The sequence below is a fragment of the Mustela nivalis genome (genome assembly GCF_964662115.1).
Source record: "Mustela nivalis genome assembly, chromosome: 1".
Classification (NCBI taxonomy): Eukaryota; Metazoa; Chordata; class Mammalia; order Carnivora; family Mustelidae; genus Mustela; species Mustela nivalis.
The window spans coordinates 163,857,859-163,880,801 of record NC_139020.1 but is presented as its reverse complement, the minus strand read 5'-3'; the positions used below and the strand labels follow the sequence as shown (position 1 = coordinate 163,880,801).

The following is a 22,943-nucleotide window of genomic DNA, read 5'->3' as shown; positions in this document are numbered from 1 at the left end:
GGCAATAGTGATAAGTGACATGGGAGGGGAGTAAAGAGAAAAGAGGAGTGATCAGGGTTAAAGCACACTAAAATTTGGAAGGATAGGAGAGCTACTGATTAAATTCATACTTTAAAAGTAAAGTATGCATGTTAAAAGAAGAGTTGAGGGTAACCACACAATAGAAATAAAATGTGCAATTGTCGGACTATTAAAGGGATAATTAATTAAAGGGATAATTGCCAGACTTGCACCAGGGACCCCATACAAGAAAGATGAATTCTGCATACTTTGTAATAGCAAACATTCAGAATAACCCAGTTGTCCATCATTGGGGAAAAAGTTAAAATAAATTTGATATATTCAAACAATGAAAGTAAATGAACCAGCATTTTTTATGTATTATCATGAGTATATGTAAAAATTGCAACATTGAGTGTAAAAATGCTGCTCGAAGGCAGGTAGATAGAAAATAGTACCACTTATATAAAGCCCCCAAACAGGCAAAAGAGTACTATGTATAGTATATACATGTAGTAAAACTGTATAAATATGTATATGGAATTAATACAAATGAATTCAGAATAGTTATTCCTGGGGAGGTAAGGGAATGAAACTGAGGAGGAAGGTGCAAGAAATTTCAACAGCAAATCTTGTATTTCTTTTTTTTTTAATCTGAGAAAAACAGAAAAATATTAAGATTGACAAAGCTTGGTAGTGAGATAAACAAATATTTGTCATAGCAGTTTTAAAATATTTCTGTGTGCTGAAATCTTTCTTCATTTAGGCAAATAGTGAACTTAAATTTGCAGAAATGTGTATAACCTTAGAAAAGTGTGTAATTATGTGTATAACTAATTCTAGTTAAGTTTATTTTTCTCACTGTAAGGCATGAGATAAAATGATGGCAGAAATTTAGACAGATACCACTGTGACTGATTAAAATGTGTAACTTTAAAAAAATACACTGACTTGGCATTTTTCCAAAATCATTTTTTCTTTAAGTGGTAATTTGCCAAGAGAAAACAGCATTGAACAAAATCTCAGATTTGTCTAACTTCCAATATTTGTTGTTTAGCTCAGGTTTGATCTGACCAATCCAGAAGATTTCATTAGGTTCTAGTCATCATGCCCTTACAACATAAACTGGAGCATCAAAGAGGAGGCTTCAGGGTGACGCTGTTTGAGAGAAAATAGTGGCAGTGTAGCTTGAAGATATGAAGACTCAAGAAGGCCTTTTCACTGTCCCCAACAAGGCAGACATGTACAAAAAAGGAACAGACTGGTTTTATGTGGGCAGAGCCAAAACCAAACAGCAAACCCCAATATTTGGTTCAGTTTAAAAATCAACTGACTGAAAATGAAAACAAAAACAAAACCCTGAAAAATGGTAATTTTTCTGAGTTCCCTTGTTATGAACATTGTAGAATCCATCCTTACATTGGGGTGGGAAGTGGAATTTGTTGATCTAGTTTTAAGCTTCCTACACATGGGAAGTGTAGGAAACTTTGGGAAAATCCCCAAAATACAGAAGCTGGAATCTGGGATATAAACAATATTCAGGGAGAAACCTCCCTTCAAGACAGTACTATCAAGGTGTCTGTTTCATCATTACCCAAATTCCAAATTATTTGATTCACAGTCTTCAGAGGCCGCTCTCCTGACCATTGGCAAACCAGGAAGTAAGGAACTGGCTCCATCCTTCCTTTCAGCCTATCCCTATGCCCTGCACTTCCTCTCTGACATATGCATAATCCTATATTATATCATAACCACACAACCACTTAGCAGGTTTTGTGAATTACACTTTCATGCTATAATACTTTTGTTTAAGCCAATTCTCTACTTGAAATGCCCTTTCTTTTTTTTTTTTTAAGATTTTATTTATTTATTTGACAGAGAGAGATTACAAGTAGGCAGAGAGGCAGGCAGAGAGAGAGGAGGAGGAAGCAGGCTCCCCACTGAGCAGAGAGCCCGATGCGGGACTCGATCCCAGGACCCTGAGATCCCATGACCTGAGTCACCCAGGCGCCCCTGAAATGCCTTTTCTGCATCACACGTTGAAATCCTAATTGTTTAAATTCCTGTGCTGTCAGAATCTGAAAATTCCTTTAGAAACCATCTTATTGAATTGCCATATTTACATATAAAGAAAGTGTAATTTAGATGAATTTCTAACTATACAAAATTTCTCCCATTCACGCTATAGTCAGAATTTATCACTCTTTTCTCTATTATAGGACAAACAGAAAATCATACAGAATGTTTAGGACTTTATCTGTTCTAAATTAACAATATCTTTAAAGGTTAAATATCTTAGCTCCAAAAGAGCACAAGGAATTTTTATTTTTAATTGTCATAAAATACACATAACATAAAATTTACTATCTAAACCATTTTTAAGTGTGCAGTTCAGGAGTGTTAAGTATATTCACATTGTTGTACAACCAATCTCCAGAACAATTTTAGCTTGTAAAATTGAATATCTATATCCATCAAAAAACAAATCCCCAATGAGCACAAGGAATTTTAAAGAGATATTTTATCATGTAAGGTGTGATGAAAGAAATAAAGGATTTTTTAAAGTGTATATGTCATAACTAAAAAGAAACTGAAAAAAAAAAGTAATGAGAAAAATAAAAAGAAACTGAAATATTTCATTTCAAGAATTGTAGAATTATGTAGAAGCCTGATGAAGACAAGTATTTCCTTTGAAATCTGCCATGGAAAGAAAGAATTAATATTTATAATGGTTGATTATTAGTGAGAAAGTTACCAAATTGTATCTAAAGGTGTTGGTTGTCTTTACTGTTCTGTATAAGTATCTATTTTTAAAGCTGTGTTTTTATTACAAAAGTCATACTTCTTAGGAAAAGATTTTAAAATAATAGAAATTCTTATGTTCAATTGTTTTTATTGCAAAATTTTATTTCGTCAAAAGTACAAGTTTTAAAAGGATGCATAAAAGTGAGTATCTTAGGGGCACCTGCATGGCTCATTCAATTCAATGTCTGCCTTCAGCTTGAGATTGAGCCCCACATGGAGCCTCATGTTAAACCCCATGTTGTGCCCCTTGTCAATTTCCTGCTCAGCAGGGGGTCTGCTTCTCCCTCTGCCCCTCCCTCCAGCTTGTGCTTGCTCTCTCTCAAAAAATCCTTTTTTAAAAAGTGAATATCTTAGAAAATTATTAGTAAATTGTGAAATTTTCAGAAGTGACTACTCTTTAAAATTCTTTTTGAATAATTTCATATTTTAGAAGTCCTGTGAAGTAGTTAATAAGATCTGCTCTGCAATCATAGTCATATACCCTGAATCCACCACTCAGTAGTTGTATGACTTAAACAAATTAATCTCTCTGTGCCTTAGTTATCTGTTAAGATTGGGAGATAATGTTATCTACCTTCAATGATTGATATGAGCATTTATTCATAGAGTATATAAAGTCAGCACAGTAACTACTGCTTACTAAGTACTTAATAAATATTAGCTATTATTAATTTTACTCTAGTTAAGATAATTCTGGTGCTTGGGCTCTGTGGTAAATAATCTACTCTATTGCTGTTAACAGTAATTTTTATTCTTTGTGCCAGAGCTGAGTGAGGTCTATAGTCTTTCCTTTCCCTACACCCTACCCAGTGCTTTGCATATTGTTGGACGAATAGTAGATACCTAATCTAATAAATCTTTGTTGAATGAATGATGAGAATATTTTTAAGGGTTTATAGAATATATTTCATTACAATAGCCCTGAATAATAAACTCCTTTTCAAAGGAATGTATCTAGTGCTAAGTAAAAATGAACTGGGTTTTTAATCAGTTTGAGTTGATTTTTAAAACTACTCCTTTGGACTTGTTAAATGTGAGGAGCATTTCAATGAATCATGAGAGGTGGCTGAAAGTATGGACAAATTCATTGAGGAGAAGAGAGCCAGAACAATATCCTATATCTTTCCACTGCTATACCAAGGCATAAACGTCTATCCAGGTCCATTCTGGACAAAACTTGGTATAACAAGAAGAGCATTGAATTGAGAAGTGATGACCATTCCCACAGGGTTCTTTTGTACACTGGTGATATAGTAGTGAGCATAATTACCTTCCATGGGTTTCCTACCACATGACCTTGGTCACTGTTCCTCTTTAAGCCTCAGTTTCTTTCCCTATATAAATGAGAGGATACCATTTAAAATTTAACGTCCATTTTTCCATTCAGACTATGTGTGGTTCCATGTTGCTAAACTTGGGTGCATCTGGAAACCTATGGCATATCTCTTCTAGGACAGTGCCAGTTATTCTCACAAACCTGCCAAAATTCAGTTGTTAATAACTATTCTGGTGAGTAATATCTCCCCCTGAATTGGTGCCAGTTGGAAAATTGTAGAATGGAATGTGCCACCTGGGTTTGGATTTGGAAATCTAAAGTATTGTTGCCTTGAGGTACAGGGATGTTTCTACTGAGCCATTGTGGTGAGTAGGCTGAAAATACCAGCCATGGCAGTTTTTACTTGGACCAGGAAATGAGGGTCAAACCTCCTTTGCTAATGATAACAGAATGAAGAGAGCTCTTTTCTTATTTCCTTCCGGCAATTTGCTGTATGAACTGTTATGCAGTATCACAAACAGAATCAATGTATCAGTAAAGTGAGAAAAATAAGTAAAACTTACGCTTCTGTAATGCATAGCTGTTGATATTCTATATCATAATTTCACAAACACTCTAAATGGACTCAAGTCCTTAGTTTCCACATCTTATAATGTCACTTAGGGATCTCTGTTCAATTCCAGTGTTCCTTGATTTTGGGAAGAGTTGCCTTTCTTGCTGTAAGGGGGCAGCATGGTGGAATGGAAAGGGAATGCAGTCTACCTCAAACTCAGTGTATGACCTTGAATTAGTCAAGTGTTTCCCCTCTCTGGGCCTCTGTTTCCTCCTAAATAAAAGGCCTCTAAACAAAATTTTCCCTTTTGGAAGGCTGAGTTATTAAGTTATTAAAGTCTCATATGAGAGTAAAGTCTTATAAACACTAGTATATTGTCTTAGTAATATAATATTAATACCAATACTAATATTAATAATAATATTAATAAGTTTTATAAATAACTAGTGTGTTGATTTGTACCTAAATTAGATCATTAAGACAGAGGATGGTCTCATCAAACAGAGTTATGACCATATTTCTGTCAATAATTATAAATGCCTGATCAACATTCAAACAAAGGATCCATTTTGTTGAAATGCTCTCCATTTCAAAGGACTCACGCAAGTACATTGTTTAACCCAGTGATTTTTATATAGAAAGGGGGAAGAAAAGTACCTACAATGTGTGAATGGGTGCTTTACATACTTATAGTCATTTGACAAATATTATCTGGCACCTAGCATGTACCAGATATTATAAGAGAACTGGACATGGGATTGACACAGTGGTACCATGACAGCAAGGTCACTGTTGTCATGTAACTTACATTTTGATTGCAGAGGTATATAATAAATAAATAGTCAAGGAAATTATTTTTTAACAAGATTTATTTATTTATTGGAGAGAGTTGGGGGAGGGGCAAAGGGAGAGAATCCTTAAGCAGGCTTCCCACTGAGCACAGAGCCTAACTCTAGGCTCCATCCCACAACCCATGAGATCATGATCTGACCCAAAACCAAACACTGGACACTCAACTGACTGAGCCACCCAGGCACCCCTCAAGGAAATTTTTTAATAAAAATAATGTCTTTGAAGATAATGAAGACAGAATAACTGGGAGGGAGCTCAGGTAATCTAGAAAAACATAACTGAGGAGGTGATGCATAAACTGAGATTCAGATAGTAAGAAGCAACAGAATGTGCAAAGATCTAGGGGAAGGAAATATCCTGCAACAAGTGCAAAAGCCCAAAAGAGATGATAAATTTAGCATGTTTGAGGAACACATTAAAGGCAGGGTCATTTAAATCTAACAAACTTTAGAAATAGGTATTATCTTTATCCAATAGGTAAAGATACAGAGAAATAAAGAGCCCAAATTCGGGTAGTAAATTGAGGATCTGACTTAAACGCAGGTTACTCTGGCTTTAAAATCCATGCTTTTTCAACTGAGCCGTACCACTTGGCAACTGACTGAAATGCAAAATTTCTGAGTTGGCATGAATAACTCGTTTCTTTGTAACACAGTGGAAAAGGTACTCTTTCTTCTTTGTGATTCAGGAAGTATATATTTCAGCTGAAAGTTGTAAATGGCTATTTGCTTTTGACATTGATGAACATATAGTATTGTGTATTCCTTTTTTTTTTTTTTTTTTTTTTGACAGACAGAGATCACAAGTAGGCAGAGAGGCAAGCAGAGAGAGAAGGGAAAGTAGGCTCCCTGCTGAGCAGAGAGCAGATATGGGACTCGATCCCAGGACCCTGAGATCATGACCTGAGCTGAAGGCAGAGGCTTAACCCACTGAGCCACCTAGACACTCAGTACTGTGTATTCTTATATGATACTATTTTATGTATTGTGGTTCCACATTCCCTCAAGTTTCAGATGGGTGGATGTCCTCTGCCAGGAATCAAGCAACAGGTCTTTATTAAAGATTTTGTTATAGGATGGAATGTGTGTGTGTGTCCCATGTCCCCCACCCATCCACCCCCTTCCAAATTCATACGATGAAGTTCTAACTTTCAGTGTGATGGTATTTGAAGATGGGGCCTTTGGGGGGTAGTTAGGTTTGGATGAGGTCATGAAGATGAAGCCCCCGTGCTAGGATTAATGTCTTTATAAGAAGAAAACAGGGATGCCCGGTGGCTCAGTCAGTTAAGCATCTGCCTTTCACTCATGGCATGATCCCTGGGTCCTGGAATCAAACCTGGTGTGGGCTCCCCGCTCAGCAGGGAGTCTGCTTCTCCTTCTCCCTTTGGTTCTCCCTCTGCCTTTCCTTCTCCCTCTCCCCCACCCCGCACCTCCCCCTGCTCTTGCTCTCTCTCTCTCTAATAAATAAATAAAATCTTTAAAAAAAACAAAAACAAGAACAGAGTGTACTCTCTCTCTACCATATGAGAACACCACTATAAGAACACAGCTAGAAGGTGGGTCTCTGCAAACTAGGAAGAGGGTCTTACTGAATAGGCTATGCCTTGATCTAGACTTCTCAGCAAAAATGTCTATTGTTTAAGCACCCAGTCTATGGAATTTTGCTTCAGCAGTCCAAGGAGATAGATATCTCTGTCTATGTAACTATATCTACATATAGATAACATAAATAGGAAATAACTACATAGACAATAGATAATATATATTTCTATACATTATTTCTATATATATTTATCTGTAGATCAGTAGAGTGAGTATATAGAGGGATACGTAGGTGGGTAAGTAGATAAAGAGATTTATTATAAAGAGTTCACTCACACATTGATGGAAACTGAGAAGTCCCAAGATCTGTCAACAAACTGGATACCCTGGAGAGTTCCAGTCCAAGTCTGAAGGCCCAAGCATGAAGAAAACTGATGGTATAAGTTTCAGTCTGAGTCCAAAGGCAGAAGACTGATGCCCTAGCTCGAAGACAGGCAGAGACAGTGAATTCTTCCTTACTCCATCTCCATCTATCTATCTTTCATTCCTACCTTCCTTTCTTTCTAGATTTTATTTATTTGACACAGAGAGAGAGTGTGTGTGTGTGCACAAGCAGGGGGAGCAGCAGGCAGAGGAAGAGGGAGAAGCAGGACCCTTGCTGAGCAAGGAGCCCAATGTGGGGCTTGATCCCAGGGCCACGGGATCGTGACCTGAGCTGATGGCAGATGCTTAACCTACTGAGCCATCCAGGCATCCCCACCATCTTTTATTCTATTCAGGTGTTCAGTGGATCAGATTAGGTGCACTTACATTGGGGAGGGCAATCTACTTTACTCAGTTCTGACTCAAATGTTAATATCATCCAGGAACACCTTCACAGACATACCCAGAATAATGTTTAGCCAAATATCTGGACACCTGTGGTCCTATCAAATTGACAGATGAAATTAACTATCCCAACCAGGCTTTGGTTAAGGCTGATGTGAGTGTGAGAGAGAGTGGTTGGGGAGTAGGAAAGAAATATAAACAGTATGCACCTTCAGAAGATACAGTAGATCAGAAGATACTGATACAGTAGGAAAAGGCATACTTAAATGAAAAATCAGTGGATTATACAAAGCTGTGTCTTTCTAATGTGACAAGTGAATGGGTTTCAGACAGAGCTTTCAGAGGGAAGAAAAACCACCATTGGAGAGGAAGACAGGGAAGATTCATAAGGGAGGCAGAACTTGTTTTGGACTTTGAAGAATGAGGAGAGGGGATTTCTTTCTCTTTTTTTAACATTATTTTTCAAGTGGTCCTTAATAGGATACCTGCAAAGATAATTCATAAAATTTGTACCAAAAAAGAAAACAGGAGACTGCCCATCCAGTTTGGTTGAGGCTAAAATAAACTTAACAATAATTTGGCTAAGAGCAAAGAGAAAATTATTTGTCTCATTCCACTTACAAATTTAGATGCAGTCATTCTTAGTAACATATTAATAGAATCTAATTAGTTATGAAAAAGGACATTATATAATAAAGTAACTTATTCTTAGATTCTTAGATCCTAAAATTTTTGGTAGAGATAATACAAATTCCACAAACACTCTTACTCCCCAACTCATTCTGTGAAGTCATCATTATTACTCTGACACCAAACCAAAGTCACAAATCAAAGTCCCCAGTAAACATAGATTCAACAATACTTAACAACATTTTAGTGAATTGGATCCAATGATATATAAAAAGGATCATGCATGATGACCCAATGGGGTTCATCCCAGGAACTCAAAGTTCATGTAACATTTGAGTATCTGTCACTGTAACTCACCACAGCAGCAAGTGTAATAAGAAAAACATTATGATCCCAATAGATGCATAAATATCCTTTGAGATTACTCTGTGTGTGTGTGTGTGTGTGTGTGTGTGTTAAGAACTCTCAGCAGATTTTGGGCACCTGGGTGGCTCAGTTGGTTAAGCATCTCCTTCGGTTCACATGATTCCAGGGTCCTGGGATTGAGCCCTGAGAGTGGCTCCCCCTGCTCACTTGGGGAGTCTGCTTCTCCTTCTCCCTCTGCCTCTCTCCCCAACACTTGTGCTCTCTCGCTCGTTTGCTTACTCTCTCAAATAAATAAATAAAATCTTAAAAAAGTGAATTCTCCACAGGCTTCAAGTATATAATAAAGCGTTGTTACCATAATGAGTTTTAGATCTCCAAAACTCATTTATCTTACCTACTGAAACTTTGGAGTTTTTGACCAACATCTCATTTTTCCCTCTCAAGCCCCTGGCAGCCACCATTCTACTCTTGGCTTCTGAGTTTGACAATTTTATATTCCACATGTAAGTGAGATCATGCAGTTTTTACCTGTGTATGGCTTATTTTACTTAGCATAATGTCCTCTAGGTTCATCCATGTTGCAAATGGCAGGATTACCTTTTTAAAGGCCGAATAAATATTCCATTTTATGTATACATTACATTTCCTTTATCCATTTGCCCATCAGTGGACATTTAGGTTGTTTCCATATCTTGGCTATTGTGAGAAAAGGGTGATTTCTTTCTTTTTTTTTTTTTTTTTTGAAGATTCTATTTCTTTATTTCAGAGAGAGAGCACAGAAGTGAGGGGAGGAGAAGTGGGGGAGGAAGAGAATCCCAAGCAGAATCCAAGCTGCCTGCAGAGCCCAACATAGCTTGATCTCACAACCCTGAGATCACAGCCCTGAGCAGAAACCAAGAGTTGGACATTCAGCCAACTGAGCCACCCAGGCACCCCGAAAGGGGTGATTTCTAAGCAGACCAAAGCACAGAGGCAGCAGTTTGATTAGAGGTAGTTGGGAAACAATGTCTTAATGGCAGATTGATGTTGTAGTACCATTCAGTGTCTGAATGGTGGTTGGACAGTGCTCCTACATATGCTTGTGCAGGCTTTTCACCAGACAAGGGCATTTGAATGAGGAAACTAGTGGGGAATGAAACTCAGCCCCATGTTCTTTTTGTCAAGTTAAGTACCACAGTACAGGAGTGTATCCATCTGGAGGAAGGAGACTTTGTATGACTTTTTCTAAGTCATACAAAAACTTTGCAGCTATCTTGGATGAGGGAAATAATAGGAGATAAATTAGAAATAGAAGGGTGGGACCAGTTATAAAGAACATTCTTCTGTATCTAGTCTGCTAAAAATGGATGGGAATGTGCGTCTTTGATGGTAGTCATGATTGTGGGTATGATTTGTGACCCTACACTGGAATTAAATTTAGAGATATGTCAATGCTAGAAATCGTGTTTATCTAGCATAAAATAAATCCATATATTTTAAAAATTATATTTGCTTAATGTTTCTCTAAAGCAAACTTCAAAACTGACCCATTTTGCTCCAAAATCAAATCAGCCTGATTTAATTTTATAAGCCAGTCATGGAAAGAGAATCTGTCCCATGACTCCAAAGCATTCTGTTCTGTAGCTCTGCTATAATTACAGACAAATGCATCTAATCTTCCCATCATGTGTTCTAAGTTACAGGATTCCTTTTTTTTTTTTCTGCACTTGATAATCTTGTTATCTGGCTATACTGGATCATTTAATTATTCCCCAAAATAGAGATCTTCAGAAAAATCTCAGAAAAAATGATTTGGTGTTTCTAAATCAAGTCACAACTGGGGTGTTTACTCAGAAATTAGTCATTTTCAGAGCTTTGAGATTGCTGTTTTTCTTAAGGGGTCTCATCTGCCTCCTAAGGCTATTAAAGTCTTCCCACAAATAACCTGAGGGAGTAACATAAACTCCGGAGAAATGGACTATGTAGGTATCCTCAGAAACCTACAAGCCCAGGACTCTTTCACAATGAGCATGGCTGAACTCTCCGATATTAACTTCCAAATGTCTAGCTATATTCAATTCATTAACTCCATAAACATTGCCTGGGCATCCACCATGTGTCAAATAATATGACAAGTATTGGGAATACAAAAATGAATAGTGCACAATCCCCATCTGAGAAAGTAAACAGTCTCTAAATTTGATCATCAGAAGCCCTGAAATTTAATTTTACTAGCTCTGCCACCTATTAATTGCTACCTTTAAGCAAGTCACTTAGTTTAGCTAAGCCTTATTTTACTATAAACCAGTAACATTACGATGACTTCCCTATAAGGCATGAAATTTCGTAAGATTAATAGATTATTTGGGATGAATGACATATGTGGTCATTCAGTGTTCTCTTTCCCTCCCTTATTCATGTCTGTCCCCTTTGGATCTTTACCTTTAAAGACTGAAGAAGACACTATTTCAACTAAGAAATAGTGTCTTCTTCAGCCTTTCCCAAAATCCGAGCATGCACATTTTGTTCCATTTTTCCCTGGGCCATTTTTACTTTCACTGTATCATTTGTTTTTAGGTAAGTGGACATAACACGCTCGGTCAGAAATATGAAAGTCCTACAGCTTGTACAAGACTAGGTCAGAGTGTAAGAAAGCCTTTATGTTGGGTTTCTAATAAACTTTCTGATGATACCCAACATTTTTTAACCTTTCACAATCTTTTTAGGTTTTGTCTGTGACGACATACAGAACTGGTGTCTTTTTTTCCTTTCATTTTTCTTTACTGGGTGATCCTGTGATAAAATCATTTCCCTTGAATGTGTTTTCTTACACTTAGTCACATTAAAACTCCTCTGCCACTTTTCTGCCCACGTCCACATCTTCTTTCAGTTTATCCCTAATCAGCTTGGCATTTTAATCCCTGAAAGAGCTGAATGCCATCTGCAAACTTGGCAGTTTCCCCTGTACTCTCTTCCATATCATTTGTATGAATGTTAACTAAGACACCATGCAGCTTGCTTTCTACCTAAGAAGTGCCTCACTTGTAGGGCATTTGATTGAACAGCTTAATCACTGAATTAATGATATTAAGGAGTAGCCACAGAACTCTTTATCCAGAAAAGTGTTCACTTATTCCTGTTGGTTGCTTCTTATTCCTAAATCAGTTATTCATAACAGACATTTCTCCACACATTGAAAGAAAGTTTTATGGTTCATGAATTAGAAAGCAAGTCTAGATTAAAGTTAAGAACCCCTTTACCAATGTCGAGGCCCTACCTGACTAATATAGGTCTCATTTATGTCTCTGTTCCAGAACATCTTTAGTAAAAGTCTTATACCACTTTCTATGACTTCATTAAATCCTTTTTGCTAATATCTTTTAAAATAACTGTCATTTTCCAGCCAGCTACAAAGTTCTGAGGCCTAATCAATCAAAGGATCAATTGAGTTGTCAGATGATTGCTGTGTAGTAGCTATCAGTTTGTTATGTACCAGTAAAACCAAATTCTGAAATCTGGTTACTGCACCAGCTTCCCAAATGATCTCAAATGATCTCTAGTTTAATCCTTCCAATCTTTCCCACATTCCAGCTAAGATGGTCTCTCACATTTTAGGCACAACTGATCATGTCACCCTCTACTTAATATTTTTTATGGTATTCTGGAGACAGTTGGGGAAATTTTAATATAGACTCAGTAAAGATGTTTAAAATTACTATTAATTATTAAATAATAAGTATTATAAAGTCATTACTCTAAGATAGGCAGATTCATAGATGGAAAGTAGATTAGAGGTTACCAGGGACTGGACCGTGGGTAAGATGGGCGCTTATTGCATAATGGCTACAGAGTTTCTGTTTTGGAGGATGAAAAAGTTTTGGAAGTAGTGGTGATGATTTCACAACAATGTGAATGTATCTAATGCCATTGAATTTTAGACTTAAAATGGTAAATTTTTTTATATATATTATGTTACATTAAAAAAATAAACTGGGCGCCTGGGTGGCTCAGTGGGTTAAACCGCTGCCTTCGGCTCAGGTCATGATCTCAGGGTCCTGGGATCGAGTCCCGCATCAGGCTCTTTGCTCAGCGGGGAGCCTGCTTCCTCCTCTCTCTCTCTCTGCCTGCCTCTCTGCCTACTTGTGATCTCTCTCTGTCAAATAAATAAATAAAATCTTAAAAAAAAAAATAAACCAACAGCAGTTAGAGATAGTACTTAAAATTTTATAGAAGAATAACATAATATTTGGGGTTTGTTTTAAAATGCTCAGACAATAGTCTCAACAACAGTGATGGCGATAGATGAAAAAGATTGGCAAAATGTTGGTAACTATCGCAGGTAGTTTTTTCACAATAAAAAGTGTTTAAAAAAATCTTTTGGAAGCTAGATATTAAGTCCCAACTATTCACCCTGACATCTGAACCCTTTGCCAGTTCAATACTTCCCTTTCTTGGGACCTGCAGCTCCCACTGCCCAGCCTGTTGTGTCCTTCCCTGCAGTGTTCTGTGCTCAAGTAGCCTCTGTTGCTTTACACTCAGCCATTCAATTCTGCTTCTTCTTCTCATGTGGCAAATTCCTATTCATTCTTTAAGACCCAGCTCCTTAAGCAAGAGAACTTCCTCCTTTGAGCTCCTAAAGTTCCTGATTTATAATCCTGCTACAGCTTATTCCCTGTATTTACACATACACCTTTTATTCATGCTTCTGTTCTCTACTAACCTTATGAGCTTCTTGAAGGTACAGGAAACTTACTTTTCACTGTACATGTTTCTGATCTACATGAAACTTGTGTTGTTTTAGTTGTGTGCTTTAAATATTTTTTAAAGAAAAATTCAAAGGTGGGACTGTGAATATTAGTTATAAATCTTAAGAGTTGCAAGGGACCTTAGTAATAACCCGTATTGGTAGTGAATAGCATTCTCCTTTTCTAGAATGTGCTTTCTCTACTTGGCAACTGCTAATGAGTTTCTACAGTTCTAGCACTTACCATTGGATACTCAGTAAATTGTTGCTGAATTTACTGACAAGTCACAACGTTTCTTTCTAGATATTGCAAAAAGCTAAGTATCTAACTTGGGGTGTATGAGCACACACTTTCTAGGAGAAACAATGGATTTTCAGGCATCGTTTGTCAAAGTGGCAAATAAGCCCCTGGAGGGATATTCCTGGGCCGGTGGGGTTGGTGCCTCTTCAAAGGGCTAAGCGGTGAGCTGGGACCACAGCATGTACGTAGTATACATCTTGCCAGTGGGTGGCGGCAGGCCCTCACAAACTCGCCTCAAGACCAGCAGGCCTAATTTTACCATTGGGTGGGAAATAGGAATTCTCTAGTATTCCTAGCTTACTTTCTAACTTCTTGATGCCTAAAGATGCTTGATTGAAGGAACGAGGCCAGTAAGACAGTGAGTGCCAGAAATAGCACCGTCTTAAAGATAAGTATCCAGACCAGTGCCAGGCATTTACTAGGTGCTAGACTGGTTCCAGAGCTCTAAGAATGCTTGTTAGTGCCTTCATATTCTACCTTGAGTTTTGATTTTTATACAAACCTCAGGCACCTAGAGAGGATTTACAGTGTAAGCTGTTTTTAGGTTCTTTAGTTCCAGTGTGGATGGAGACTGAGAACCAGTTATCACATGACATCCTCGGATGTCCACATGTGAGAAGAGAGGTTAGACCTGCAGAGACAGGCTCAGTCTGCTCAGTCCTGAAGGTGGCTCTTCTGATTTTCTACATTTGTTCAGCCAAAACCATCACTCCTAACATCTCCAGTCAATAAGCAAGCCCTGATTGTGAATCTAGGAAAGTAAATAGCTCAGTGACGGAGTTGGAAATTTATAGATACAATTTTGTATAGGCATTAGCTCAGATCACATAGCCTGACAACAGGACAAAATTGTTATTTAAAATGTTCTGGAAAATCCAGGGCTCACATATGGGTGGTCTTTACTCCAAGAATTATTACATATTTCAGTTGTGTGAGGCTGAGAGTGGGGGAGGGGCATCCCAGATTATTGGACAACTGAGTCTGAAAGTTGGTATCAGATGATGATGCTATGAGCATCATGAGTGAACAATATCATGAGTGGACAATAAATGGGATTAAAGTTCAGAAGGGGAGAGGCTATGTTGGCTGTGATAATCATAAAACAGTAATAATACCTGGTACATAAATGTTTGTTGCATTTTCCTAATAGTACTTCATATTTGCATAGCATCTCAGAGTTTCTAGAACACTTTCATGTCAGTTATTTTCATCTGGCTTTATTAAGTATTCGCAACAACCTGTGATTAAGGTATTTATAAATGAGCTAAAATACATAAAATACTTAGAATAGTGGCTAGTGCATAGTGAATGCTTGCTATTAGTATTACAATTATTATTAACCTTATTTTATACAGAGGAAACGAAGGCTGAGAGAGGTAATTACTTGCCCAAAGTCACACAGTTGAAAAGTGACAGAACTATGCCTGAACCCAACTTTACTGGCTCCTATTTCTAGACCTTTCTCCATTATCCCATGCATAAAACAGGAAGATTTCAAGTTGGGCTTGCCCAAGTTTTGCGGGAGCCTTAGAAGAGAAGTGTCTGAAATTGTGGTGCTCAGCCTCACAAGCCCTAGTTGGATAGGAATTGGTGAGTATATTCGTTGCCTTGAGTAAGAAGAGTTAAATCTAGAAGCCTCTACTCATTTTAGCAATAAGGTGAGATGGTTCATTGCCTGGCCCATCAAGGAAGCTGTAAGCCATTAAACTCACATAGATCCTCAGCTGCTAGGCTTGTTAAGAAAATGTTACAATAGGGGGAAATTGACAACACAGGCACCATAGATATTTTTAGTCTGTGGTTTAAGGATGTACATCTTGGGTTCTGTTTAGGATTGAGCAAAGAAGGTGAATTGGGGCTGATTTGACAAGACCGCCAGTCAGAATGTCCTTCTCTGTGTCCAGTTTATGCAAGAAACTGTGGGGATTGGGGCAAGGGAGAAGGGAACTAAGGGAGAGGAAGTCATTTTCCCAAACTTTCAAACACTGAGAAAGAGTGCTGTGTTTTCCTTACTGGGGGGGTGTGGGGGTGGGCAGTGTGGCAATATAAGTAAGAACTGTAACTGTGTCTGTTCCTTGAACCAGCAATTCTCCAATAAATTGTTTATCTTTCTAATATACAACATGGTGACTATAGTTAATAATACTATATTGTATACTTGAAATTTTCTAAGAAAATAGATCTTCTGTGTTCTCACCACACACACATAAAATATAACTATGCAAGTTGATAGATGTGTTAACTAACTTGAGTGTGGTAATCCCATTTCACAAAATACAGGTATATTAAGTAATCATGATGCACACTTTAAATATATACAGTTTTGTCAATTATATCTCAGTATATTTGGAAAAGGTAAGTTATTTATCCCATGGATATATTCTTTTTTTCCTATGGAGATATATATACATTTATTTATTTCTTTATTTATTTTTAAAGATTTTATTTCTTTATTTGAGAGAGAGAGAGAGAGAGAGAGCACAAGCAGGAGGAGCAGCCGAGGGAGAGGGAGAAACAAGATCCCTGCTGAGCAGGGAGCCCGATATGGGACTCCATCCCAGGACCTCATTATCTAACCCAAAGGCAGATGCTTAACCAGCTGAGCCACCTAGGCACCCCGGATATATATTTTTTTAAGATTTATTTGTTTGTTTTAGAGAAGAGAGGAAGGGGCAGAGGGAGAGAGAAAGTGGACTCCATACTCACCATGGAGCCCAGTGTGGGTCTCGATCTCAGGACCTCAAGATCGTGACCTGAGCCGAAACCAAGAATCAAATACTTAACTGACTGTACCACTCAGGATTCCCTCCTATGGATATGTTCTTAAATGTTAGCCATTATTGCGCTGTTTATAATGGTAAAAACAACCCAAAAACTGGAAATCTAAGTACTTACCAATATATATGATGAAATTACTGTATGACGTTCAAATGCAATTTCATGCAACTATTAAAAAGAAAGAAGTCCATCAGTATATGCTGAAAGCATATTACTAAGATGTATTTTTGAGTGCAATAAAAATCAAGATTCAAAAAGAAGAGTTTATGTAGCATGATGCTACATGTATGTTTGAAGCATATATGTGTGCAGACATTTTCCCCACACTGGAAGGATAGGCCTGCAACTGATAATGGGGATTATATGTGATGAAAAAGAAATGGGAAAAGAGAAACTTATTTTTTATCTTATTCTTTTGTATACTTTTTAAGGTAGATTGATTGATTTCACCATATGACATACTTTTTTTTTTTTTTTTTTAATTTAAGCCACTTGCCTAAGATCACAGAGCCAGGGACGGGTACTTCTAGGATCCCTACCCAGACTATGATTTCAGAGCCCTGTGATCCACAGCTCTCCTGGATTCTAACACGATGCCTCCAAATAGTGCTCTCTTAGTGTCAGGAGGTACTTTGGTCACTTGCTTATAAATCACACAATTTTTCATGAAAATACCTGGAACCTAAATTTCTAAGGGCTAGAGCTAGGAAAATGTGCTCATTCTCCAGAAGAAGGCTCTGTGCCCCATCTGCCTGCCATCTTCAGCCCGTTTTCCATAAGATTGTGCTCAGCCAACAGAGGTCAGTGACCTGGAGTCAGGAAACACAGACTAAGATTTTCAACAGGACAAATTACCTTAAGGAAAAGGCATTAAGATCATTGGAGAGGTGGGGGCAGGGAGAAGGCATGCAAACAGTATCATTAGCCAACTTGGTCAATGGGCAGGTGCAGGAAGTGGCAGATAAATCCAGCCAGAATCTATAAATATACTTTAATATCAGTGTTGTAAACTCACAAAATAAGTGAGTGAATTAAAATACTTGGCAACACATAAGCATCTAGTTGTAAACTTTTAGTTATAAGCTTAGCTCCTATGAACTTTTCTGTGGCTTGGGCATATTATTTCCCTGCTCAGGCTTTCAGTTCCCCCATTGGTCAAACGAACATTGCTGTCTGCCCTGGCTGCTTCAGTAAGGCAAGGAATGTGCTTTGAAAGTGCAAGGTATCATATAGAATGAGAGGTTATTGTTAATGTCTCTGAGACTTACCTCATAGAACAAAAGCTATTTTGACAGGAAGATAGGAGGAGGCATCAGAATAGCATTGCTGGTGGTAAGGTAGACATACCTCATCAATTCAAGAAAAGAACCTCCAGGGTCATTTACTCCATTTCTCCTTTTTATTGTCCTGGATAAAGGCCTTCAGAGTTTAAGATCTGCAGAGCAGTGATAGTGGCATGTGTAGATTATCATTTAAGTCCATAAGTCAGTTAGAACAGTAGCCAAAGGGATGGGATACGGTACAGGTGGAGGGGTTTGCTGAGCTATAAATGTTGAACACAGTTCTGGAAGCAAGCTGATGAAGCTTAGCGAGTTATTGGGGCAAAGGTTGGGGACTAGGCTTCAGTGATCCAGCTCCAGGATGGCTGAATGCCTCTGAGGAACAATTTGAGGGTGGCCAGGGACTTGGATAGGACAAATGACAACTTCCTAGAACGGACTGTTCCAGCAGAGAGGAAAGGAAATAGCCTGGCCTCGTCCTGGGTAATTCACAGGAACCAGGATAGGAAGTATTTGTAGTAGAACTAGTGCTCACAACATCAAGTCCCTTTTGAGCGGAAGAAGGAAAATGGGGGAAAAAACATGCAATGCAGCACACATGACAAGTCAGTTTTCGTAATGGTGGGAGTGAAGATGGAGAGAATGAATCAGCAGAGAGGGATGACTGTACAGCCCCAGGATCACTGGATTCAGACTTGGGTGTGAATACTGTCTCTGTCACTAAGTTATCATTTGACTGTGAATACACTATTTTTCTCCTCTGAGTCTTGGTTTCCTCATCTCAAAAATGAAGACCTTTCTCCCTATATCATAAATTGTTATTAGGATTAAATAAGATGTTCTTGAAAGCAACTTGCACACAATTCCTAGAGTATTATGCCCAATAAATGTTAGTTTATCCCTTTATTTTGAGAGGGTCTTTTGGAAACCTCCAGTGTAGCATACTAATTTGAAATTTCAAGCTCTGGGAAAGAACAACCTCGCTAACAGGTATAGCGTAGAAAGGCCCTTTATTCACATGGAGAACTAGCCTAAGTGGATAGGTAAGAAAATCTTTCGGGGGGGTAGGGTGGGGAGGGGGATATTAAGGGAAAGTAGGAATGAATATCAATATAAGTATAAGCACAGTCCACTTACAAGGAACTCTGAAGTCCCTGATGCTTTGTGAGACTCCTTTAGATCCATGAGAAGATAGGAAGATAATAAGTACTCTGTAACCTGGCCTGACTAGTTTTCTTGACTGAAATTCAGAAATACAGAATAGGTTTTGTGTTCAATTATAGTAGCTTTCTTCAGCCTCCTACCTTTTAAAATTTCTTTTCTGGTATAATTAATGCTCTGTCATTCACTGTCCTTTAATCCTTACTTTGTTGGTTATACCTGCCTTTTAAACTATTAATTGCCTTGGGCACCTGGGTGGCTCAGTGGGTTAAGCCGCTGCCTTCGGCTCAGGTCATGATCTCAGGGTCCTGGGATCGAGTCCCGCATCGGGCTCTCTGCTCAGCAGGGAGCCTGCTTCCCTCTCTCTCTCTCTGCCTGCCTCTCTGTCTCCTGGGATCTCTCTCTGTCAAATAAATAAATAAAATCTTTAAAAAAAAAAAACTATTAATTGCCTCAAATACTTTTTGGAGGTATAAATATGAAGAGGTAAAACGATAACAGTTTCTTTAAAAACTAAAATTCCAAGGGTAGAACCCACCTAGAAAATCAGAGTGATGGGGAAGATAAGGAAAGTATAAAGATGTGTGGTACTAACTTGGTCTTTATCAGAAATCATATTGGGAAAATTCCTACTTCTGGACTTCTTTTGTAGCCCAATGACAAAGTAGGATATTATAAAATCCCAAAACCTAGGAGTGAAAAAGTGCATTGGGTTATTTTATGGATGGGTAAACTGAGTAAAGGAGAGACCATGGTTTGCTTGAGGCTCTCTCACAATAATCTATTAGTTGAGTTAAGAGTCCAACCCTATCCCAGGTCTCTTGACTCTCATTCTGGGGTTCTGTCTGCTGTAGTCCTCTTTTTTATGATAGTAAATTTCTGATCTCAGACACATCTACAATACTAATTTGTGCGTTTTTTGTTTTGTTTTGGTTTGGTTTGGTGTGGTTTGGTTTGGTTTGGTTTCTGTTTTGTTTTTGTTTTTGTTTTCATTTTCCAGGGCCAAGTGCTTCCGGGGTAAAAAAGTCCTTGGAGATTATGACATCAAAGTGGAACAGGTAATTACCCTGAAGCCCAGAGTTACATCTGCGTCATCATTATTCTCTCTTGACATCCCAAAGTGAATCATCTAATCTTCAGAGTGGAGTACAGTGTTTGTCAGTGGATTCCAGGCCCTCTCTCCCCTCTCCCCACCTGTTCCCTGGGGCTTTTCTCTTTTTGAGGTATGACCATGAAGGCTGCCTTTCAACTTCCCTGACTTCTTTTCGTGGTGCTGGTGTCTATAAAGTAGTGAACTCTGGTAGGGTGTTCTCAGGCTGAGGAAAACCTTAGGAGAATATCTTCTTGGGACAGTGACCACACCTCCATATTGTTGATGGCATGATATTTCTGGGTTGGCACATGTCTGCCCTTCAGTTGTGCAGCCTCCCATGCTCCCTACTTTGGGTGTGAAGCTACACTTCTGAGAGAATTAAAACACACACACACACACACACACACACACACACATACACACACACACACCCCTGTTTTTAATGTAATGAAGTCCTGAAAGCCCCCCTTCCCTTTTTTAAAATCTTCCTCTACCCTTTGCTTCATGATAGAGATTAAGTCCATTTGGGTGGAGAGGGGGATGTCCAGTTTAAACAATGCATATGCTTTCTATGTAATTATAGAAGTTAATCATCATTCTTTACAGAGTACTTTCCTACCCATTATTTTTTTTTTAAAGATTTTATTTATTATTTATTGGACAGACAGAGATCACAAGTAGGCAGAGAGGCAGGCAGAGAGAGAGGAGGAAGCAGGCTCCCTGCTGAGCAGAGAGCCCGATGTGGGGCTCGATCCCAGGGCCCTGGGATCATGACCCGAGCTGAAGGCAGAGGCTTTAACCCACTGAGCCACCCAGGCGCCCCCCTACCCATTATTGTATTCAGTTCTTAGAACAGCTTGTTGGATAGTCAAGGTTGATTAAAAATTATTCCTATTTTATAGATGAAAGAAATTGTCCCCACACCCCCCACCCCAACCCCAGGAGGACAAGTGATTTGCCTAAAGTCCATGGAGCTAACTGGGGGCAGAGCAGAAGTAAGACCCAGTTGCCTAAACTAAAATCTAGTGTTTTTATGTTGAAACTGACAGAGGGCATGCTGCTCCAGTTTGCATTCCCACTCTATAGAAAGGCAGCACAGAGTTGTCAGAAGACCTGAGCTTTGCTCCTGTCTCTGCCAAGAATAAATTTGTTTTTGTCCAGAAAGTCACTTAACTGCTTCTTTTGTAAATGGGGAGAATTATCTCTGTCCTTCCTGCCCCACAGAGTTGCTATGAAAGTGAGATGAAATCAGATTGTGAAAATGCTTTGGGAAACTGAATAAATGTTTGGTGGGAGGGCTGCTACTATTCTGTGGAGAACTTGGCAAAGCCAGGACTATGGGCTTATTTCCCTAAAGTTATTTTTATTTATTTTTAATTTTTTTTTTTTTTTTTTTTTTTTTTTTACAATTGAGTAAAAACACATAACATGAACTCTACCCTCTTAATCCCCTACTATTATTTTCCAGGCAGAATTTTCAGAGCTTAACCTGGTGGCCCATGCAGACGGGACCTATGCTGTGGATATGCAGGTCCTTCGGAATGGCACAAAAGTTGTCCGGTAAGGTCCTTTCTGTCCTCAGGGTCACTGTCACTGTCTTCAGAGTTATTTTCTGGTTTGCATAAGTGGTTTCAAAGTGGGATGGCAGTGCCATGTATATAGTATAGAAGTTAATGATGTATGCTATGTAGCAGTGGTAGAGGAAGGCAGAGAATACCAGCTCCTGCTCTCAGGGGTCTCTTAGTCCAATGGTAGACAAAGGACTCAGGACTCATTTAGAGGTAACTGGATTACTATCAGAGGGGTTCTAGGATTCCAGCTCCACTTCTACCAGTGTTATTTTTGTGCTTTTATCTCTGCGTATATTTTCCCAGGAAAAGAGGATTCCGTTGCTTAAAAAGAAAGTTTGAAAACCTCTGATCTAGTTCAACCTCCTACTTTACATTCATTTGCTTAGATTCACTCAGTGATTTGGTCACAGAGCCTTGTGTTTGTTTATTTATTTATTTTTTTAGTGTTAATATTAATATTAATTTTTTTCAGAGCCTTGTGTTTCTATGTGAATTCTCTTAACTCCCAACCCTGTACTCTTCTATGTTCCTCAGTCCTGGGAATTCATAAGTCTGATGGGAAAGTCTAGGTTGGAAGGGACATAAGATAGAAGAAAATTTGCAGTTACAGGGCACATACATGCCAGGTGGTATGCTGGGTAACTTACAGATGTGGCCAAATTTAATAAAACAGTTCTGTGAGGGAGGTAACAAGAATTCCAGATGAGGGAAAATGGCTTCCACAGTGTCAATTTTCCCATGGGCTCAGCATGGTGTCAGGTTTTCAGATACAGAATCTTGTGCCAGGAAGAATCTTTACTTCATCCTCTTCCCTATGTCAGCCTACAGCATCCTGACACCGAGGTCTCCGACATCTGGTAAGAACTGGCTCAGTGACAAGGAAAGCAAAGCTCAGGTGTCTGGAACCTAACAATAGGAAACGTAAACTCATTCATCCTAGAGATGAGGAGGACAGAGAAATAGAAATCCGTCCAGTGGGGAGAGAGCTCAAGAGAGAATAATGGGCCCCTCCAACTGCAGGTAGAGTGAGTCATAGGGATGCGTACACACAAGGATGTGGTGAGAGAAAGGTCCATAGCAGGGTGCCAGGAGGGATCTGGCAAAACTAAGGCAGGTCCTTCCAGGTATGCGTGTAGGAACTTAAGAGCTGGCCAGTGTAGGAAATCTAGGGTTCAGTTCCTATAA

At 38.6% G+C, this 22,943-nt stretch overlaps 1 protein-coding gene across 1 annotated transcript in view; it reads left to right on the top strand.

Moving 5' to 3' along the window:
• Nucleotides 1-22,943, top strand: part of SYN2 (synapsin II) — a 210,545-nt gene that overhangs the window by 140,475 nt on the left and 47,127 nt on the right. The window contains exons 2-3 of the mRNA XM_082749434.1: nucleotides 20,095-20,152; nucleotides 21,656-21,747. Coding sequence (XP_082605560.1) covers nucleotides 20,095-20,152; nucleotides 21,656-21,747 — 150 coding nt within the window. The remainder of the gene's footprint in view (nucleotides 1-20,094; nucleotides 20,153-21,655; nucleotides 21,748-22,943) is intronic.